The 18,194-nt window shown below is 35.5% G+C and overlaps 1 protein-coding gene across 1 annotated transcript; it reads left to right on the forward strand.

Annotated features, from left to right (window-relative positions):
• The first annotated feature begins 236 nt into the window (after nt 1-236).
• On the forward strand, nt 237-16,849 carry LOC138168664 (pancreatic triacylglycerol lipase-like). Its single transcript, XM_069097571.1, has 12 exons — nt 237-282; nt 3,127-3,281; nt 3,457-3,582; nt 6,657-6,791; nt 8,014-8,125; nt 9,617-9,736; nt 9,835-9,954; nt 10,636-10,754; nt 12,774-12,903; nt 14,519-14,627; nt 15,210-15,374; nt 16,786-16,849. The coding sequence occupies exons 1-12, from the start codon at nt 237-239 to the stop codon at nt 16,847-16,849; spliced, it is 1,401 nt and encodes a 466-aa protein (XP_068953672.1).
• The last annotated feature ends 1,345 nt before the right edge of the window (nt 16,850-18,194 follow it).

The following is an 18,194-nucleotide window of genomic DNA, read 5'->3' on the forward strand; positions in this document are numbered from 1 at the left end:
GCAAGCAGAAGATAAGATTTTGTTATAAAAGGACATTTATAGACTGTTGGGAACAGTGCATGGGGCTTGCCAGAACTTCCATGGTGAGTAAAGGAAATCTTTTCCAGGCTTTTTTTTATTATTTATAGTATTCAAAACAAAACAGAACAATTGAAAAAAATGAAGTGAACATGAATCATTATGATCTTTGTCATGTTACTCTACAAAGACTCAACTATGTATTTGCTTTTATTTAGATGCTGCCAATTTGGATGATATCTCTGCTATTGGGGATAGTGGCAGGTAAGAAATCATATTTATGTTGGTGTTGGACATATAAGTGCCTTGTGTGTCAGTCTGTGAAATGGTTCAGAATTGTTTCCTCTATACAAACAGTCTGAAGAAATAGATAGGAAGCCAGCTTCTATATCAACAGAACCTAGGTTCACATCTCATCCCTGGCATATACTGGCTGCTTGGATCCTGGGCAAGTAACTTTACCTCCCTGTGGTCGAAGTAATTATCTAAGACTAAGTTGCAGAGCAGTGGTCGATCTGCTTGTTGAAGGAATTCCTCACAAAAATGTCCCTACATCCACGAAATCACAGGGTGGCCAAAAATAAATATCCCATGCAACAGTGTTCTAACTTAAAATTCTGGTAACATTGTGAACACTGAATATGTTTTCTTTGAGGGAGCCCATGGACTTTGCAATTTTCAAGCCCAAAATTATGCTAACCTCATTATTGCTTTTGCTTATGGGTTGAACCTACATCTCCTTCATCTTGAGTGCCATTTGGGCCAAAGGTTCAATTAGGACCAAAAGATGAAAGTCTTTTGGGTGTTGGATAAAATTTAAGTTCTCAAGTGAATACTAAACACTGATTAGAGCTGGGACCATCTCTCCCCCTCACATAAGACTTTAGGAATATATAGGTTCACATGTGTGCAGTGCTTTCCTGTTCAGCACAATTCAAAAGAAATATACTGAATAACAACTGTACCATGTACTGTATGTACAGAATAGGGAGAAAACATATAGTTCATTCCCCGGACTCAATGGAACAAGGAATATGAGACACATACACAAATAGCTGTAATGAAAGACAGAATATGCTGAGTGCAAAGAAGATGTTCAAGCAAAGTGATATGAGAAATTTGATGAAGGGGAAATGATTTCTAGTAGGCAGAATTATCCAAAGCTTCATTGGGATGTAGCTCCTGAATTGGGCTTTGAAGGAAAAGAGGTGGGGGGAGGGGGGAAAGGTAAGTATGATCAAAGGATAATTAGATCTAGAGCTAGAAAGGACTTCATAGATCATCTAGTCCAATCCCTTCAATTTACAGTTTCCTAAATGAGACCCAGGGAACTTAAATTACTTTGTAAGGTCACACAGCTGAAACTAAAGCTCTGAGTCTGACTCCAAGCCAGTTCTTCTTCTAACTATACTCCTGACTGTACATGAAGCAGACAGGATAACACTGAGGAATGACCAATAGTCTAGTTTGACTAAAAGTATATGAGGGGAGTGATATTTATTAGCATTAGACAAGTCTACAAAGGAAAGATGGAATCATATTGCAGAAAGATTTAAAAGTAAAGGACCTTAAACTCTATCCATTAGACAGTGGGGAGACACTGATGGTGTTAGATAAGAGTCATATTTTAGAGGTTACATTATCAAGATTATAAGAGAGAGAGAAAAGAGATTAGAGGCAGAAAGACCCATTAAAAAGTATTGATATCATCCACCTAAGAAGCAATGAAACTTTTAAAATATGGAGGTTGTACTGGTAGTAGAAATGAAAGGAAGGATGCGAGATATGCTATAGAGGTTAAATAAATAGGACTTGGCAAATGATTTCATGTAGAGGATGAAGGAGAATGATGAAAATGCAAATGTATTTGAGTTTTCCAGCTTCAGAGACTGGGAAGATGGTGCTGTCATTAACATAAATTGACAAGTTAAAAGAGGGGCAGGTTTTATGGGGAGAGGAGTTCAGTTGGAATCATGTTTAATTTAATGGACTGATCTGACAGGTGCTGTAGGTAACTGGAAATACATACTCTCTCACTGGGTCCCCCAAACAACCCTAGCATATATTATTATCTTCCCTATTTTGCAGTAATTTGCAGTAATATTTTGCAGTAAAAAGCTGAATTTCAGAGTTGCTGTGACTCGTCTAGACTCCTACAGCTAGTAAAAAAATACAAATCACATCTATGTGTCACTTTATGGTTTTCATTTCTTTGGAGGGGTGAGGTGAGGCAATTGGGGTTAAGTTACTTGCCCAAGGTCACACAGCTAGTAAGTGTCAAGTGTCTGAGGCTGGATTTGAATTCAGATCCTCTTGACTCCAGGGCTGGTTCTCTATTCACTACTTAGCTGCCCCAACTTTATGTTTTTTAAAGCAAGTTGTCAGGACTGGAATTCAAATCTACTTCTTTAAATTAAAAGAAAGTTTATCCTGCTGCACCATTCATTCTTTAATTAAGGATAGTATTGTTGTTGTTGTTTTTTTTTAGTCCGGGTCTCTCTATATCTCCCACGTTAGAAGTACAGGGGCTACTCACTTGTCTTATCTAATCACCACTGGCAACATGGAAATTTTGATCAAGTCTGTTTCTGACCTGGGTCATTTCACTCCCTCCCTAGGGCAACCTGGCCGCCCCCTGCTCCCAAGGTCTCAATATTTTCAAGGCCAGTCTGATTCCATTGCAGCTTAGAACTTCTAAGCTCAAGAGATCCTTCAAGTTCAGCCTCCCTAGTAGCAGGGACTATGGTGTGGGCCACCACATCCAGTACTGAGGAGTCTTAGCAGTGCTTAGCACAGTGTGTGGCACATAGTAGGTGCTTAATATGTTTGTGGATTGATTAGCTACGGTGTGCTTTCCCCAGATTCTATTGCATGTGAGCCCAGCACAGAGATGGTGGGATTTAAAACAAAAAAAAAAATGGATCTTCTGGAGTTCTTACAAGGGCAATAAAAGGAATGAGGGACTTTAACCATTTGCTGATTTTGAGGAGAGAGAAGTAAAAACTAAAACAATATTTTAACAAGTCCTCATTCTGTGTAGCAGAAAGCTCTTCAAAACTGCCTTCTGGTTTAATTTATTACGAGATGTTCCTTTTCTTGTGGTTACAGGAGACGAAGTCTGCTATTCAAGACTGGGATGCTTTACAGATGATGCACCCTGGGCTGGCATTGTACAAAGACCCTTGCATGTGCTCCCCTCATCTCCAGAAAGTATCAACACCCGCTTTCTTCTGTATACCAATGAAAACTCAAACAAATATCAAGTAAGTCCTACTGTTATTTTAAGATTTGTGATTTGCGAATATTATTTAGAGGAAATAATACACTGCCTAGATTTCCTTGTTCCTCACTGAACATACACCAGAGAAGGAATCTTAAAAGAATCATATTTCAGAAAATACAGAGGTTGATTTGCATTTTTTTCCCTTCTTAATACAGGAAATACTTCCTGACAATGTGGCAGCTGTCAACAGCTCTAATTTCAACAAGAATAGAAAAACTCGATTTATCGTTCATGGCTTCATAGACAAAGGAGAAGAAGGCTGGCTGACAGACATGTGCATGGTAGGAGAACAGCAGTAGTAAACCCACCCTCTCATTATTTTATACTAATTTTCAAAGAGCCCTTCCTCTCAAAAATATTGTGAGGTAAACAGTACAAATTTTGCCCCAATTGTACTCTGAAGTTACCACCGACAATAATCTCTTAGTTATTTTGAGGGTTTTCTCTTTGGTCTTGGATTTCCCAAATAGAAGCATTTAGCTTGGCATAGGAAAACAATATTTCATCAGTCCTGAATTCTGCTCATTGACTTCTCACTGAAAGCAAAAGATGTACACATCTTCCATCTTTTTTATCTTGACTTCTGATTTCTATATTTGAAACTATGATCCCTCTGATAATAAAAGTTTTAAAAGGAGAACAAAGAGATTTTACCTTTTAACAAAATGTAATCAGTTTCCAGTAGCCGAAGTTGTATTATGACCACATGCTTTATTTCATTCACTCATTCAGAAAGTATACACTGATGACCTACTGTGGGCAGAGAAGATCAATGACTTCTCCAGGAAGCCCAAATCAAATCAGTTACGGTTTATGGCCATTTCCAGAGCTTTAGCCTAGTGGCTAATCCCTTCATTTAATTCATTTCCAAGGATTATTCATTAGACATTCATTAATTACTCAACATGTATAGGGGCACCATGATGGCCCCTGACCATTTGCTATAATTTAGTTCATTGAAGGGCAATTCACAGTGATCATGGAGATGATGTCAATTGCCTTATTGCAATCTACTCATTTCACACTTTTACACATTATGAACTACACTACCTTTCTACAGTAAATGAAAAGTGGAGAGAGAAAATCAAGATAACAATGGAGAACAATGGTAATTTTTTGTTCCTATAAATGAGAATGGAAGCTACAAAGGAACATTTGTTGACATCCTCATTTTGTTCTAATAACATAGACACAAAATTTACCATAACGTGGTAGGAATTATACATGGAAAGAGCACTGATTTGGGACTCTAATCCTGGCTTCAGCATTTATTAGCTGACGGCCCTTTTCCAAATCATCAGTCAGTTCTAGTCTCAGTTTCCTCACTGAAAAGAGATGGAGCATGGAGAATAAGCCCTAGATTTGTAGTCAGCATTTTGGGGTTCAAATTCCAGGTCTGCTTTTTACTAAGAGTGTGGTCTGGGAGCACTTTTGCTTCTCTGGACTTTTGTTTCCTCATTGATGAAATCAGGGGATTAGAATAGGTGACCACAGATGCTCCTGATTCTATTCTAAGCTGTTTGACTAGATATTCTAAATTTAGGGGTAGGGGATCTGGATAGTACAATTGATTGTGTACTGACTTTAGATTAAGAATGATATGAGTGCAAAATCTACCTTACACAGACACTAGCTGAGTGATCCTAGATATGTTAATTAACCTCGGGTTAATTCTTGCTTTCTTCATCTATAAAATGGGGATAAAGTAAAGATAGAATGAAGTTAACACATGTAAAGTTCTTTGCAAAAGTTAAAATGCCATATAAATGCTAGCTGGTATTATTATTATTATGTTTCCTTTCAGTCCTAATATTTCTAGTGCAGTACTCTAATGGATATAATTCTCACTTCCTCTTATATCCTCATGGAGCAGTGACTCTTTTATTTAGCTAGCAAGTCTACTAACGAGACAGACCTTAAGTGCTTGTGTTCTAGACTTCTGAAGCCAGGCAGAGGAGGGTTGAAAGGCCCAATGAATGTCTAGTAGAGGAGGGCACCTGCAGCCTTGAGGCCATATATTACCTCTAGGTGCTCAAATGGAGCTCTTTAATTGAATCCAAACTTCACAGTACAAATCCACTTAATAAAAGGATTTGTTCTGTGAAACATGGACTCAGTCAAAAGGAAGTACCCAAGGACCTAGAAAGTCACATGTGGCCTTCCAGGGTACAGGGCAAGTACCCCTGGGTCTCCTCAAGGTTTCATCTTCAAGTATGCGCTGGCTTGTTGGTTATGAGAGCAGGTCCTCAGGTCCCACTCTGGTGGGACGTGACTCTCAGGAGACAAAAAATCTTTCTTTTTTCTCCTCCTCAGTACCTTCCTCTTCAAGCATTCAGCAAATTTTGATTCAATTAAACAAAGTTTTGCATTAATTGCCTGTATTCTCAGAAAGCCTGACTTGCTGTGAAGAAGCCAAGATGGGAGGTTAGGAGTCACTGGCAAAGCCATAACTAGATTAATGTTTCTGTGGCAATTCTATTTGGGTGGGTGAGGGTCAGGGTGGTAGAGAAAAATCATTATTCTCCATGGGGGAAACCCTTCCCCTATCCTCAAATAGTCCTACCACTTCTACATACTAGGTTTGGGACTGGGGGGAGAGAGGAAGCTGGCCTCTAGGAAAATAGACAATAACTATAGGACTGTAGCCAGAGAAGTGTTTGCATCCCATATTCCCTTTCACCTTCTATGTGGAATATCAACTCCCTAGAGAAAAGCTCCATTTGCCCCACGCTAGTTTTGGTTCTATAGGAAGGTACATATGCATAAAAGAACCAAAGGTTTTAACTATCTAACTATAGGATATTTTTTATGTGAAATACCTTTCCAGGGATGCAGCTATAAAGAAAATTATATGGGTTAGTCCCCAAATCTCTTTAGTTTCATTTGAAACAGGATATTTTAAACAAACTTTTTCACTTACCAATTATACTAATCTCTAAAGGCCTGCTAGGGGAAATCTCTCTACACAGACCTATCCCTGTTTTTACTTAATAACAACAACACATTGCATATTACACTTCCTGTAGTTTCCCATGACACTCATACACTACTTGCTGCAATGGAATCCCTCAGTAGAGTCCTTACTGAACTTCAAATACCGTTTTCAGCAGTCAAATTAATAGATGGGAATGTTAAATGTCAAAGAGTAGCAATTTCATATTGTACCATCCTTAAAATATTTTTATAATTGTTAATGGATATATTTCTTCATAGCTTTTAAGATCTTGAACAAACCATATTTACCACATGTAGTTCTTTATGCTTGTTAGTGATAAGTAAAAGAAAAAAATATTTTACAAATGGATGTTCTAACACTCCCTTAATGATGTAACTATTTTTCTTGTATTTGCTCTAGACCTTGTTTAAAGTAGAAGAGGTAAACTGCATCTGTGTGGACTGGAAAAAGGGTTCACGGACTTTATACACCAAAGCCTCACAAAATGTTCGAGTAGTAGGGGCTGAAATAGCCTTTTTTGTCGATTATCTTAAGGTAACTAAGTGTATTCATGCTATCTCATACAATGTATCCATTGTTCTTTGAATTCTGTGCCCATGCAATTTCTAGAAGTCATCATTAACCTTTCTATGCAAAGGTTTTAGCTTTTTTTTAGTTGACCAGAAGGGAACAGTAGTGTGTCTGCATTTGGGTTTTTGTCTGCAAACAATGATGAGGGCAGCTGAGTAGATAAAATAGTAGATCTTGAGTTAAGATGACCGAGTTCAAATCTGGCCTCAGACACTTACTGGCTGTGTCACCCTGAGCAAGTCACTTAACTTCTTTTTGTCTCAGTTTCCCCATCTGCAAAGTGGGTATAATAATAGTATCTACTTCCCTGGGTTACTGTGAGGATAAAACGAGAGAGTATTTAAGTGCTTTGCAAACTTTAAGGCACTGTATGAATGTTTATTATTATTATGAACAGAGACCTATTTTTTTATTTTGCCTTAATTGCTTGCTCCTCTGTTTTAAGAAAATGATGAAGCAACTAGTTTAAATTGATGCACCTCACCCCAACTTCCTACAGCTCATTTGCACAAGTTGATTGACTGAATTTTTCTAGTTTTCAAAACTACAGTGCCAAGATAATTATCAAGGGGCAAATTATTTGTGCATATGTCAATATCAGCTTTTAAGAATGTTGGAAAGCAGTGGGGCACAGTGGAAAGAATGCTTGATTTAGGATCTGAGGATCCTAGTTCAAATTCCACCTCTACTACTAAACTTCCTTGTATAAACCTGGGCTAGTCAATTTTCTGTGTCTTCATTCCTTAATATTGAAATGGTTGGATTAGATGACTTCTGGGGGCACTTTCACCACTATGACCTATACTCCTACAAGACATGAGAAATCTTAGACTCAAATTGGAGATAGCTGGGCAATTTCTTCTTATCACTTCTTATTCTAAATCTTTGCTTTCGGAAGCTTCTAACAATTCTAAATAGTGAGTTTAGTATCAGACCTTCACCTTCCCCAAAACACGATAAAATCGTCTTAAAGACAATGTTGCTTAAGATAAGAAGTAAGTACAGGATAAAAGTCATAAATCGTGAATATTTTAATATTTTCCTCTACTTGAAAAGTTAGACATAGCATTATTTCTCTGGTGAGAAATGAGAAACAACTCTCAATAAAGACTCTCAAGGAGTCTTTATGTCAAGATCATTTCACTAATACCAACCTAGGCATTTCTGAAGACCTTTCTCTCATCAGAATGAGCTTGGATACTCTCCTTCCAATGTTCACATCATTGGCCACAGCCTGGGATCCCATGTTGCTGGAGAGGCTGGGAGAAGATCAAATGGTCTCATTGGACGAATCACAGGTGTACTTGGTGATCTTTTAAATGTTATGTAAAATATTTAAAAGCTCCTTCATTTTGCCTGCTATGAGCATCATACAGGTAACGTATATAAAATTGTGCCTTTTCTTGGAAGAGACACTTGATTTGACTACATTTCCTGTCCTGGGATAATTAGACTGTTTTACTTCACAAAGATAATCTTATCCTTGACAAGAGATGAAATTTTCGGGGAACATTAATTAAAAAGCTCTTTTAGACTTTTATCTATTCCCTTCTTTTTGCCTTTGACATCATGACTGTCAAAAAATCAGGAAAACTCATGGATTCTATGGAGAATCTTCATTCTGTATTTATATTTTGACTACCTCATAGGGGTATTTAGGAAAAAATGGTATTTTCACAGGCTTTATAGGAGAGAAATTTTCAATAAAGTTTGCAATTCTCTTGGTAGGCTAAAAGTACCCCCATCCTTCTGTTTCCCTTAAGCTTAATACCACCATGGTGTCATTTAAGGGATGGACAATTCTAAAACTGGTTTTCCCTGCCTTCTATGAATTGAAACCTAGTGGTAAATTTTGTGATGCTCAGAAAATTCCTTTTATAAAAGAGATAGCAACAAAAGATCCAAGGATATTCTAAAAATAATAAGAAATTCAAACAATCTTTCCCCACAATTATCAATACACACACGTAAGATTTTGGGCCAAGTTGCTTAACCTTCTTAGCCTCAGTTTCCTCATCTGCAGAACAGAGATAATAATTACTCAAATTACATGTCGTAAATGAATGTTTGAGTGAAATGTACTATGCAACTCAGGCACGATCTAAATGTGACCTGTTATAGTATTATCACCATTATTACATAAATCACCAAATGAAAGTGATTATATCTACAGAGATTTTCTAAAAAAAATTTTAGGGATGAGGCCTAGAATTGTGATTTCATTGATAGTGAATTCTTGAATAAGGAGTGACCAACTCAAGTCACCAATTCTCTGCAATTAATGGAGCTGCCTAAAATACTGAGAGATGAAGTTACTTGCCCAGGGTCACACATCCAGTGTGACAGATTGCACATCAAAGAGAGGAATAGAGCCCAGGCCTTCCTGCTTGGTAGTTAGCTGTCTATACACCATGTCATATATGGGTGCCACATACTAGGTCTTATATATTTTACATTTTTCATTATTTCCTTTGGTATTCTTGACTTTTTAATTTTTCTGAAAGAATTTTATTATAATTTTTCTCATTCAATAATTTTGATAATTAAATTGAGATTTTGTTGAATTATGAATTATTTTGGGTAAAATTTTCATTTTATTGTACTGGTCTTGCCATCCCATGATCAAAAATCATTTCTGATATTTTAAACTCTGATTTTTAAAAAAAAGCATTTATTTAATTTTAATTTTCAACATTAATTTCCATAAGAATTTGAGTTCCAAATTAAATAATGGTTTATGTTACATGAGATAAAATAATATAATTAAAATATAACAATATTTCACCCAGGATTGGATCCTGCTGAGCCTTGCTTTGAAGGGACCCCAGAAGAAGTTCGACTGGATGCCAGTGATGCCTTGTTTGTTGATGTCATTCACACAGATGCTGCTCCTTTCCTTCCTAACTTAGGTGAGCTCTTCCTCTTGATTCTTGCAACTATGAGGAACCATAATTAAGTTTTTCACAATGCATTCAAATGCAGTTAATACTTGTTTCAAATGTCTTAGGTTTTGGAACGAGTCAAATTGTGGGACACCTCGATTTCTTCCCAAATGGAGGAAAGGAAATGCCTGGATGTCAGAAAAATATCCTTTCTTCGATTATAGATATAGATGGAATCTGGGAAGGTAAGTCAGTTTAGCACATAACAAAAGTTACCAGTAAAATGCTTATTACCATCTTGCTAAATTTGCCGAGATGTCTTGCCAAAACCCTGCCTTAGTCTTCTGTAGAACTATGGATTTCAAAGTCTGTTCCATAGTTCTCTACTATTGTATAAGACCTCTGTCCATGTAGTTATGAAAGGAAATATATTTGTAAAAAGGATTCTTTGGGTCAGTCCAGCTTGTCCTTTAATTTATTTGAACCCCAGTAAATCCATTATGCCTCAAAATGAATTTTCCCCCACCCATGTATATTTGACCCCATTTTTGTAAACACTAAATACTTTTGAAAGTCAGAGTGGTCTAGTGGTAAAAGTGCACATATCAGAGTGAGAGAGATCTTGGGTGAATCCTACCTCAGACAAGTACTGGTTGTATGATGCTGAGCAAGTCACTAAACCTCTTAGTAGCCCAGTTTTCTCTCTAAGTTGAAGAGAATGTGTCACCCTCCATTGGTATCTTAGTGATAGCTGAATATATCACAAAGCAAACTATAATTTCTAAAAAGTATGATATGTCCTTAAAGTTTGACCATGATCTACAAAGTCTATAACTTATGCAAATGTCATTAATTCCTAATAATAATTTTGGATCCAAATAAAATAATGCAGTGTTCCTTCTGTGTTACCCCATCTAATTTCGCAGGAACTCGTGATTTTGCAGCATGTAATCACCTCAGAAGTTACAAATATTATTCAGATAGCATCCTCAACCCAGGTGGCTTTTCTGGATACCCCTGTGCTTCCTACAGTGCTTTTGAGGCAGTAAGTAATTGCTTGCCATGAGAGTCAGCATAGCATGCTGCATAGAGAATTGGTTTCCAAGTCTATAAAAGTTGGGGTCTCTTCCTACCTCTAATACACATTTGCTTGACCTTTGGCAGGTAGCTTAACTTCTTAGTGTTCTGGAAAGGTGCTGACCTGTATTGATAGAGGGAGTTTCCTTACCATGAGCTTCCTTATAAATGAAATCAGATGTCAAGAAACAGAGAAAAGGTCTTTCTCTATGCAGAAGAACAGACCTGGAAGGAACAAGGACAATTAGAGGCCATTTAATGCAAACTATACTTGAAAGCTCTCCATATTACAACATGCCTGAAAAGTGACATCCAGTGGCTATGAAAGTCCTCTATGAAGAGAGAATAATAACCATTCCATTACATTATTATAAATTATAATTGTCAATATTTTTTACTATCATGTAACCTCTTTCCTCTTCTATCTATAATTCCTGGTTCAGTCTATTATGACCCAAAAGAACATTTTTATTCCCTTTCGTTTAACAGTTCTCAAGATATCTATTAAGTGGCACCTGTTTCTCCTTTTCTGCAGAATCCACCCCCTCATCTCATTCAATCCTTGAGAACAAGTAAATGGAATATACCTAAGTCTCCCATCCCACCAGATCTCTGTAGAATAGTTCTGAACATTGTGATATTGTGGAAAGAACACTGAACTAGAAATTAGATGACCTGAGTTCCAGTCCTATTCTGACACTATGTGACATAAAGCATCATCTGTAGGGCTCCAAATTCTTTACCTGTAATATGAGAAAAGAGGGTTAGATTTCTCTAAGACCCTTCTAGCTCTAAGAATTTATTGATTTCTAGTATCATTTTCCACACAAACTTTATGTTCAATCAATGATACTACATGATGATTCTACTTAAAGTCACATAAACTGGATTTTAATCACATAATGATATTAGCATTTTCAGGGTAAATATGACATTTTCATTGTGGTTCAAATTACTCTAATGATTGCCTCATCCTTTCCCTTATAAGTACTGATGAAGTATTTGTTTCATTTAGGACAGTTTTAGACACTTTATTTGGGACCATTTTTAAAAGAATCCAGCACATAGAAATCTGATCTAAAGTCTATCTGCTGCCAAATTTAAAAAGGAATTAAAATCAGACAGTTTGTCAAAAGTATGGGTCATATAAACATCCTCATAACTGACTGGATTTTTTCAGTTTTGTCTAGTGGTGTGGCCTACTATAAACAGAGGTTTTGATTCCTTATAAAGGAAAAAAGAGATTTGCTAAGGTGTGTAGTGCAACATTATTGTGTTGTGATCTTGGATTCCAAATGTTGATTAAGATCACCCAATTACTTTTAAACACCAACCTTTCTTAAGTTCATGCAAATATTCTTTCCAAAAATGATCAATGATGAATGACATTTCTCAAGTAAAAACATCTCAAGTTTTGGTTGGGAGTTATGTGACAATGGACACTGCATTGGAATTGGTTTTAGAAATACCTGAATTCTCATTCTGCCTCAGAAAGCTCCTAATGGTGGGACACTGGGCAACTAATTAAATCTCTCTTAGCCTCAGTTTCTTTATCTGTAAAATGGGGATTTTAATAGCACCCACCTTACAATTTGTGTTGTAAGGACCAAAGGAAATAATATGTGTAAACACTTCACAATTATGCTGTATAAATGCCATCTTTGATTATTGGATAGGTCAAGGGAAGGTCACAACTCCATATTCCATCATTAGGTTATGCTAACACTCATTAGTACAAGTTTGTTGAGAACTTCCTTCATTATTAAATTTAAGCTACCAGTTCAACATTCATTATATTATGCAGACTTAGTCTGGAGGATAAGATTACTCATCCATATATTTTTAAACATAAGATTATTTTTCTCAACTGTTATGAAGGTACCAGAATTATATTTGCTTTTTAGATAATTAAGTGGATGGGGTGAGTATAGGGAGGACAACTGGAAAGATAACATGTTCTCATTAACCATTTATGTATTTTCATCAGAATAAGTGCTTCCCTTGTCCGGCTGGAGGCTGCCCACAGATGGGCCACTATGCTGACAGATTTGCTGGTAAAATGGCAGTAATGGGACAGGTCTTTTATCTCAACACTGGGGATGCCAGTAATTTTGCTCGTAAGTTTCCATTTGACTTTTCTCATTTTCAAAGCTTTGTGACATTGTTATTGCCTGTTGTAAAGTCTTCCTCCAGTACATACAGGTAAAGGAAGGGAATGACAATATTTAGGAGATGACTACTGGATACTGATGGCCAATTCATAGGAGGCAGTAGATTTTCCATGGCTTGAGAAATCTGGATGACACAGCATGGGTCCACTGTTAAATGTGTTGGGAGTAGAAATGGACCTCAGATAGTTCTTGAAACAGATTGCTAAATATCCATGTTTCACAAAATAAATTTCTTACTTTCTATAGTTCTGATATTGGTATCTCAGGGTCCATAAACATACACCCATGTTTTCTTTTGTGAATTTAAAAAAAACATCCGTTTGGACAGTCAGTTTTTAAAATTCTCATTTCCCAATAACCACTGGAAGATGGTCTCTACAAGGAGTAATAGCTTATTCATAGCTCAGAGTATATATAAAGGATCTACCAATAGCTTTATATAGTAGAATGTGACATAATTTCAATGTATTCTGGTCAAGAAATGAAAGAATGGAGAAGATATAAAACCAAGAAGCTAAAGATGTGGAAGACACCTTTACTTCACAATTTTTCTCCCACACTGACCTAGCAGAATTGTAGTGTTTTGTAGACAAGCCATGTTGAGATAGTGTGGTAGAGTATATAGAGTGAGGAACTTAAAGTCAGAAAGACCTAGGTTCAAGTTCTCCTTCTGATCCTTCCTAGCTCTGTAACTATGCATAAATCCCTTAATCTCTCTAACTTTCACTTTCCTCAACTGGAAAATGAGAGTGTTAGATTAGATGGCCTCTAACATCCTTTACAGCTCTGAATTTGTCATATTAAAGCAAATCATACAGTTGAACGAGTACTGGCCTTAGAGCCACAATATGAAACAAGGTTCAATTCCAGGCTCTACTAGCATCTTATATTAATATTTGACCTTTGTCAAATAACTTATACTTTCAAACCTTGACTTTCTCTTCTATAATATGGGAGATCATAACACACTATCAAAAGATCATTGTGGGGAAAGCATTTCATAAGCTGTCAAGCATCATGGTAGTTATCCCTAATTTGGTGAAGTAACCATATACAAAATAACTTTTTTGATATAAAATTTACAAATTTTGAAGAATTACAGGTTTAATCAGAGGAAAGATTAATTTAAGAAAAAATATCAATTATACACTATTTAAAAATAAATGCTATTTTAAGAGAGAAGAAATCCCAATTCATCATAAACATGTAGTAATAAACTGTAAGGAACAGGAACATGGAAAAAATATTGAACAAAGAAACAACAGCATTGAATTCTTGGCCTAGTTTTGCCGCTGTATGACTTTGGGTGAGATAATAGTAGATTGAGTGCTGAAGCTGACTTTTGACCTTAGTTTGAATTCATTTATTAGAAAGAAGTGAAAACTTGAAAATACATGAATTACTTAAAACTTTGCATCCAATAGGAATCATGTATACTATAATTAAAGCATCATATATTTTATATTAGTGCCATATAAATTAAGTATTACTGATATCTCTATTTATATATTTATACATTTAACATGTTTCTTTACATTTCTATTTCTACCTTTCTCTATAGGTTGGAGGTACAAGGTATCCATCACATTGTCTGGAAAAAAGGTTACTGGAAGAATAGCAGTAACTTTGTTTGGAAGTAATGGAAATAGCAGGCAATATGAGATTTACAAGTGAGTTCAATATTATTATGTATCTCACATGTTGGAATTAGTACTTCATATGAATGAATTTTACCCAAATTATTGGTTCTGTTTTCATTGGTATGAAAATAGACTTAGTACTAAGATATACATTTTATGATGTTAACCACAAGACTTCCTTTTGAATATTGTACACTGAAATTGACTTCTGAATTTGGTTTCTAACTTTAGCAAATTGCTATTTACTGGATAAATCATTTATTTTTATTACATAAGATGATTTTTTGGTTCTTGTCACCAGGTGCTTAATTTATAATCGGTAAATAATTATGCTGTTAACACAACAGCTGGGGGAAAGAGATTTAATGAAGTCATCACTTACTAAATTGTAGGAGAAAATTGTGACCAAAACATGTTAGAATAAAATAACATGTTAGAATACTATGAGGCATTTAGGGCATAAATTGAAACTATGTTTGTGTGTCTTTTTGCCTTTGTTTAATATGTCGGAAACACAATTTACTTAGCAAAATATGTATCACGTATAGACTTTATAAGTAAATATATGTAGAGATTCCTGTATTTGAATTTGTTATTTACTTCTATTCCAAGGGGGAGCCTAAAATCAGGTGATACACATTCTAGTGAGTTTGACTCAGATTTCAAAGTTGGAACACTTCAAACAGTTAAATTTCTTTGGTACAACAGTTTAATCAATCCAACCCTGCCCAGAGTAGGGGCATCAACAATCACCGTAGAAACTTCAGATGGACAAACGTAAGTAGCTTTATTATGAATTAAGATAGACATGAAGTATTAAAGAGGCATATTTGCAATATGCTCACCAGAAAATCTATTGTGAGATAGATTTCTTTCAGTAGCTTTCTCATATTACCTTTCACTTATATTGTAAAATAGTTCATGAGATGATAGTTGACTTTAGGAAAATTGAACTTTCAAAGCTGTGTTGGTTGGTATTGTGTCATCCCATCAAAGTCCATGGAAAGGTCAGAGTTTGACTTTGAAATTCTACCATTGTGAAATTCCAATTATTTAATCAGGTCCCTATCTAAGGAGTATAGAATCACAGAATTTAGAGAGAGGAAGAACCTCAGAAATCAACTAATCCAAGTCCCTCATTGTACAGATGAGAAAACTGAGGATCAGAGAGATGAATGAACTTAACCAAATGTCGTACAAGTAGCAAACATTTAATTGGCTCCAGGAAAAAACAAATCTAAGGGAAACACAGTTTGACAGAACAATGTGGTAAATACCATTAACGGCACTTTTGACTGAATATATAGTACAGTTGTGCATTATTTTAGAGTTTGTAATTCACTAATTTTGTTATTGCAAAATGATCATGGTTGAATTAATGTTGTGTGGTAAATGGCTGGTTACTAATATGGAAAATCATTTGATGGTCACGTATTAATCGCTTCCTCCATCCTTTCTGGTCCAAGATGATCCTAATCCATGTGTTTTTTGAAATGTCTAGTATAGTTCAAGTAGTGCTAATGAGATAAATTATGAGAAAAACTAAACATAAAAATAAGTAGGAAAGGAATATTTTACCCTGCACTGGTTTCTTATGCTTCTTCATATATTTATTTAACATTTGGGAAATATTTACTTAGTGCCCATGAAATGCTTGATAAGGTAGAAGGTAATACAAGGATGAATAAAAGCTTCTTAAAGATGTTTTTTCCCTTATCTTTGAATTCCCAGTATTTAGCAAAGGGCCTAGAACATAGTACATAGTAGGTGTTTAATAAGTGGTGATTTAATTGTTGGCACAGTGCCTGGAACACAGAATGTGTTATATAGAGGTTAGTTAGTTAGTTAGTTATAGTAGTAGTAGTTGTTGTTGTTGTAGTAAAATGAGAGGGTTAGAGTAGATTAAATCCACTCAAGCAAGCATTTATTAAATACCTCCTTTGTGTAAGGCACTCTTCCAGGTATAGTCTGTGACCTTAAAATGACTTCTATTCTAATGTCTCTTCCATCTTTAACTTCCATGATAAAGGAGCTAAAAGTCTAATAAAGGAGACATCACTTATTCAAATTTCTAGAGTAAAAATATAAAAGTTTAAGAGCTATATAAAATGCTGTGAGAAAGCTCTAAATATATGCATATGTATAAAGGTAATGTGATAATTATAGTTAATATTTCATTTTTTTGCAGGTACAATTTCTGTAGCAATGAAACTGTAAGAAAAGAAGTTCTGCTAACTCTCAAGTCTTGCTAAAAGCACGTTAAAGTGAAATTATTATTTCCTGTAGTAATAAATGGCCAATGTAAAGGTTTTCATTGTATTCATTTGTCATAATATCTACCTTATTTATTGCAATTTTAGTGGGTAAAGGTATTTTAAATTGGGGGTTTGTTCTAGAACTATTCCTAAATATTTATTGAATTTTCCAAACTATCTTCTGGCATTTCACTAAGATGGTGATTCTGCAAATCACTATTTATCATCATGCATTGGTGGTCATTATTTATTTAAGGAATACTTCTATCTTTATTTTTTGCTACCTTGTCCAGACTGAATGCAAAACAGGTGTAATTCCTGCACTTTCTACGTTTACACTGTTATCAGGAAGGGAAAATGAGCATTTTTTTCTGTTGGGTTTGCTATTTTCACCACTATTTCACCAGTCTATCTGACTTCTTGGAGGAGATGATATTTAAAGAGATGAAAATATGATTTATATGAAACTACATAATAGGTTGGGGAACATGATAGACAGGAATGGAAGAGATTTAGTAGAACATGGAAAAAAGGGCCAAGAAAGTTTAGTTTGAGCTCAGTGGAAAGAAATAGAAAAAGAAGTCAGATTATCTATAGGAGTGACACTGATGAGGAAGTAAGGTTACCTAGAGACTCATGAGCATTTGGAGGAAATGAGAACAATAAGTACATATCTGATTGTTATCCCAGTGGGTGTCAAGGACTGCCATTTTCAAATATATTGCTGTTAGGCTAAATTCTCCACACATATACACACATATGTAAATGTACTAATGCACATATCTATAGTTTGCTTCTACTTCTCATTTTCACATAAAGCATAAACTCTAGATATCGAGTTAAGTAATATCTAAATAATAGCAAAGCAAGCAGCTTCTTGATAGAATATTCCATTTCTCATCCTTTCATTAAACAATGAGTTAATTAAACAATTTTATTTGAAGGGTCACAAAGCACTTTGATCAATACATGAAGAAAAATGTTTTACATTTTACTTTTTCTGAATTATGGTTGTACTCCTTGCCTTGAATGTTTGCCCTCTTCATCTCTGTCTCCTAGCTTTCCTAGCTTCTTGGAAGACTTAACTCAAATCCCATTTCCTATGAGAAGTTTTTCCTAGCTCTCCTCATGCCCACATACCCCTATCCTTTCCTTTGAAGATGATATTCCACTTACACTGTATGTATCTTGTATGTACAAAGCTATTTGAATGTGGTTTTCCCCATTAGAATGTGAGTTTCTTTGAGGTCAGGGACCATGTTTTTATGTTTCTTTGCATCCCCATCACATAGCACAGTTCCTTCACACACACATTATATGTGCATATGTATATATAAATATA

The sequence above is a fragment of the Petaurus breviceps genome, unplaced genomic scaffold, assembly GCF_028583685.1.
Source record: "Petaurus breviceps papuanus isolate PSGF00001 unplaced genomic scaffold, PetGlider_PUasm1.0 37, whole genome shotgun sequence".
In the NCBI taxonomy this organism is placed as follows: domain Eukaryota; kingdom Metazoa; phylum Chordata; class Mammalia; order Diprotodontia; family Petauridae; genus Petaurus; species Petaurus breviceps.

Excerpts from the sequence above, each read along its gene's own strand:
- LOC138168664 (XM_069097571.1), top strand. The coding sequence starts at position 237 with ATGCTGCCAATTTGGATGATATCTCTGCTATTGGGGATAGTGGCAG. Across the intron at positions 9,737-9,834 it reads TCCTTTCCTTCCTAACTTAG|GTTTTGGAACGAGTCAAATT; the intron begins GTGAGCTCTTCC and ends CAAATGTCTTAG. Across the intron at positions 15,375-16,785 it reads GAAACTTCAGATGGACAAAC|GTACAATTTCTGTAGCAATG; the intron begins GTAAGTAGCTTT and ends ATTTTTTTGCAG.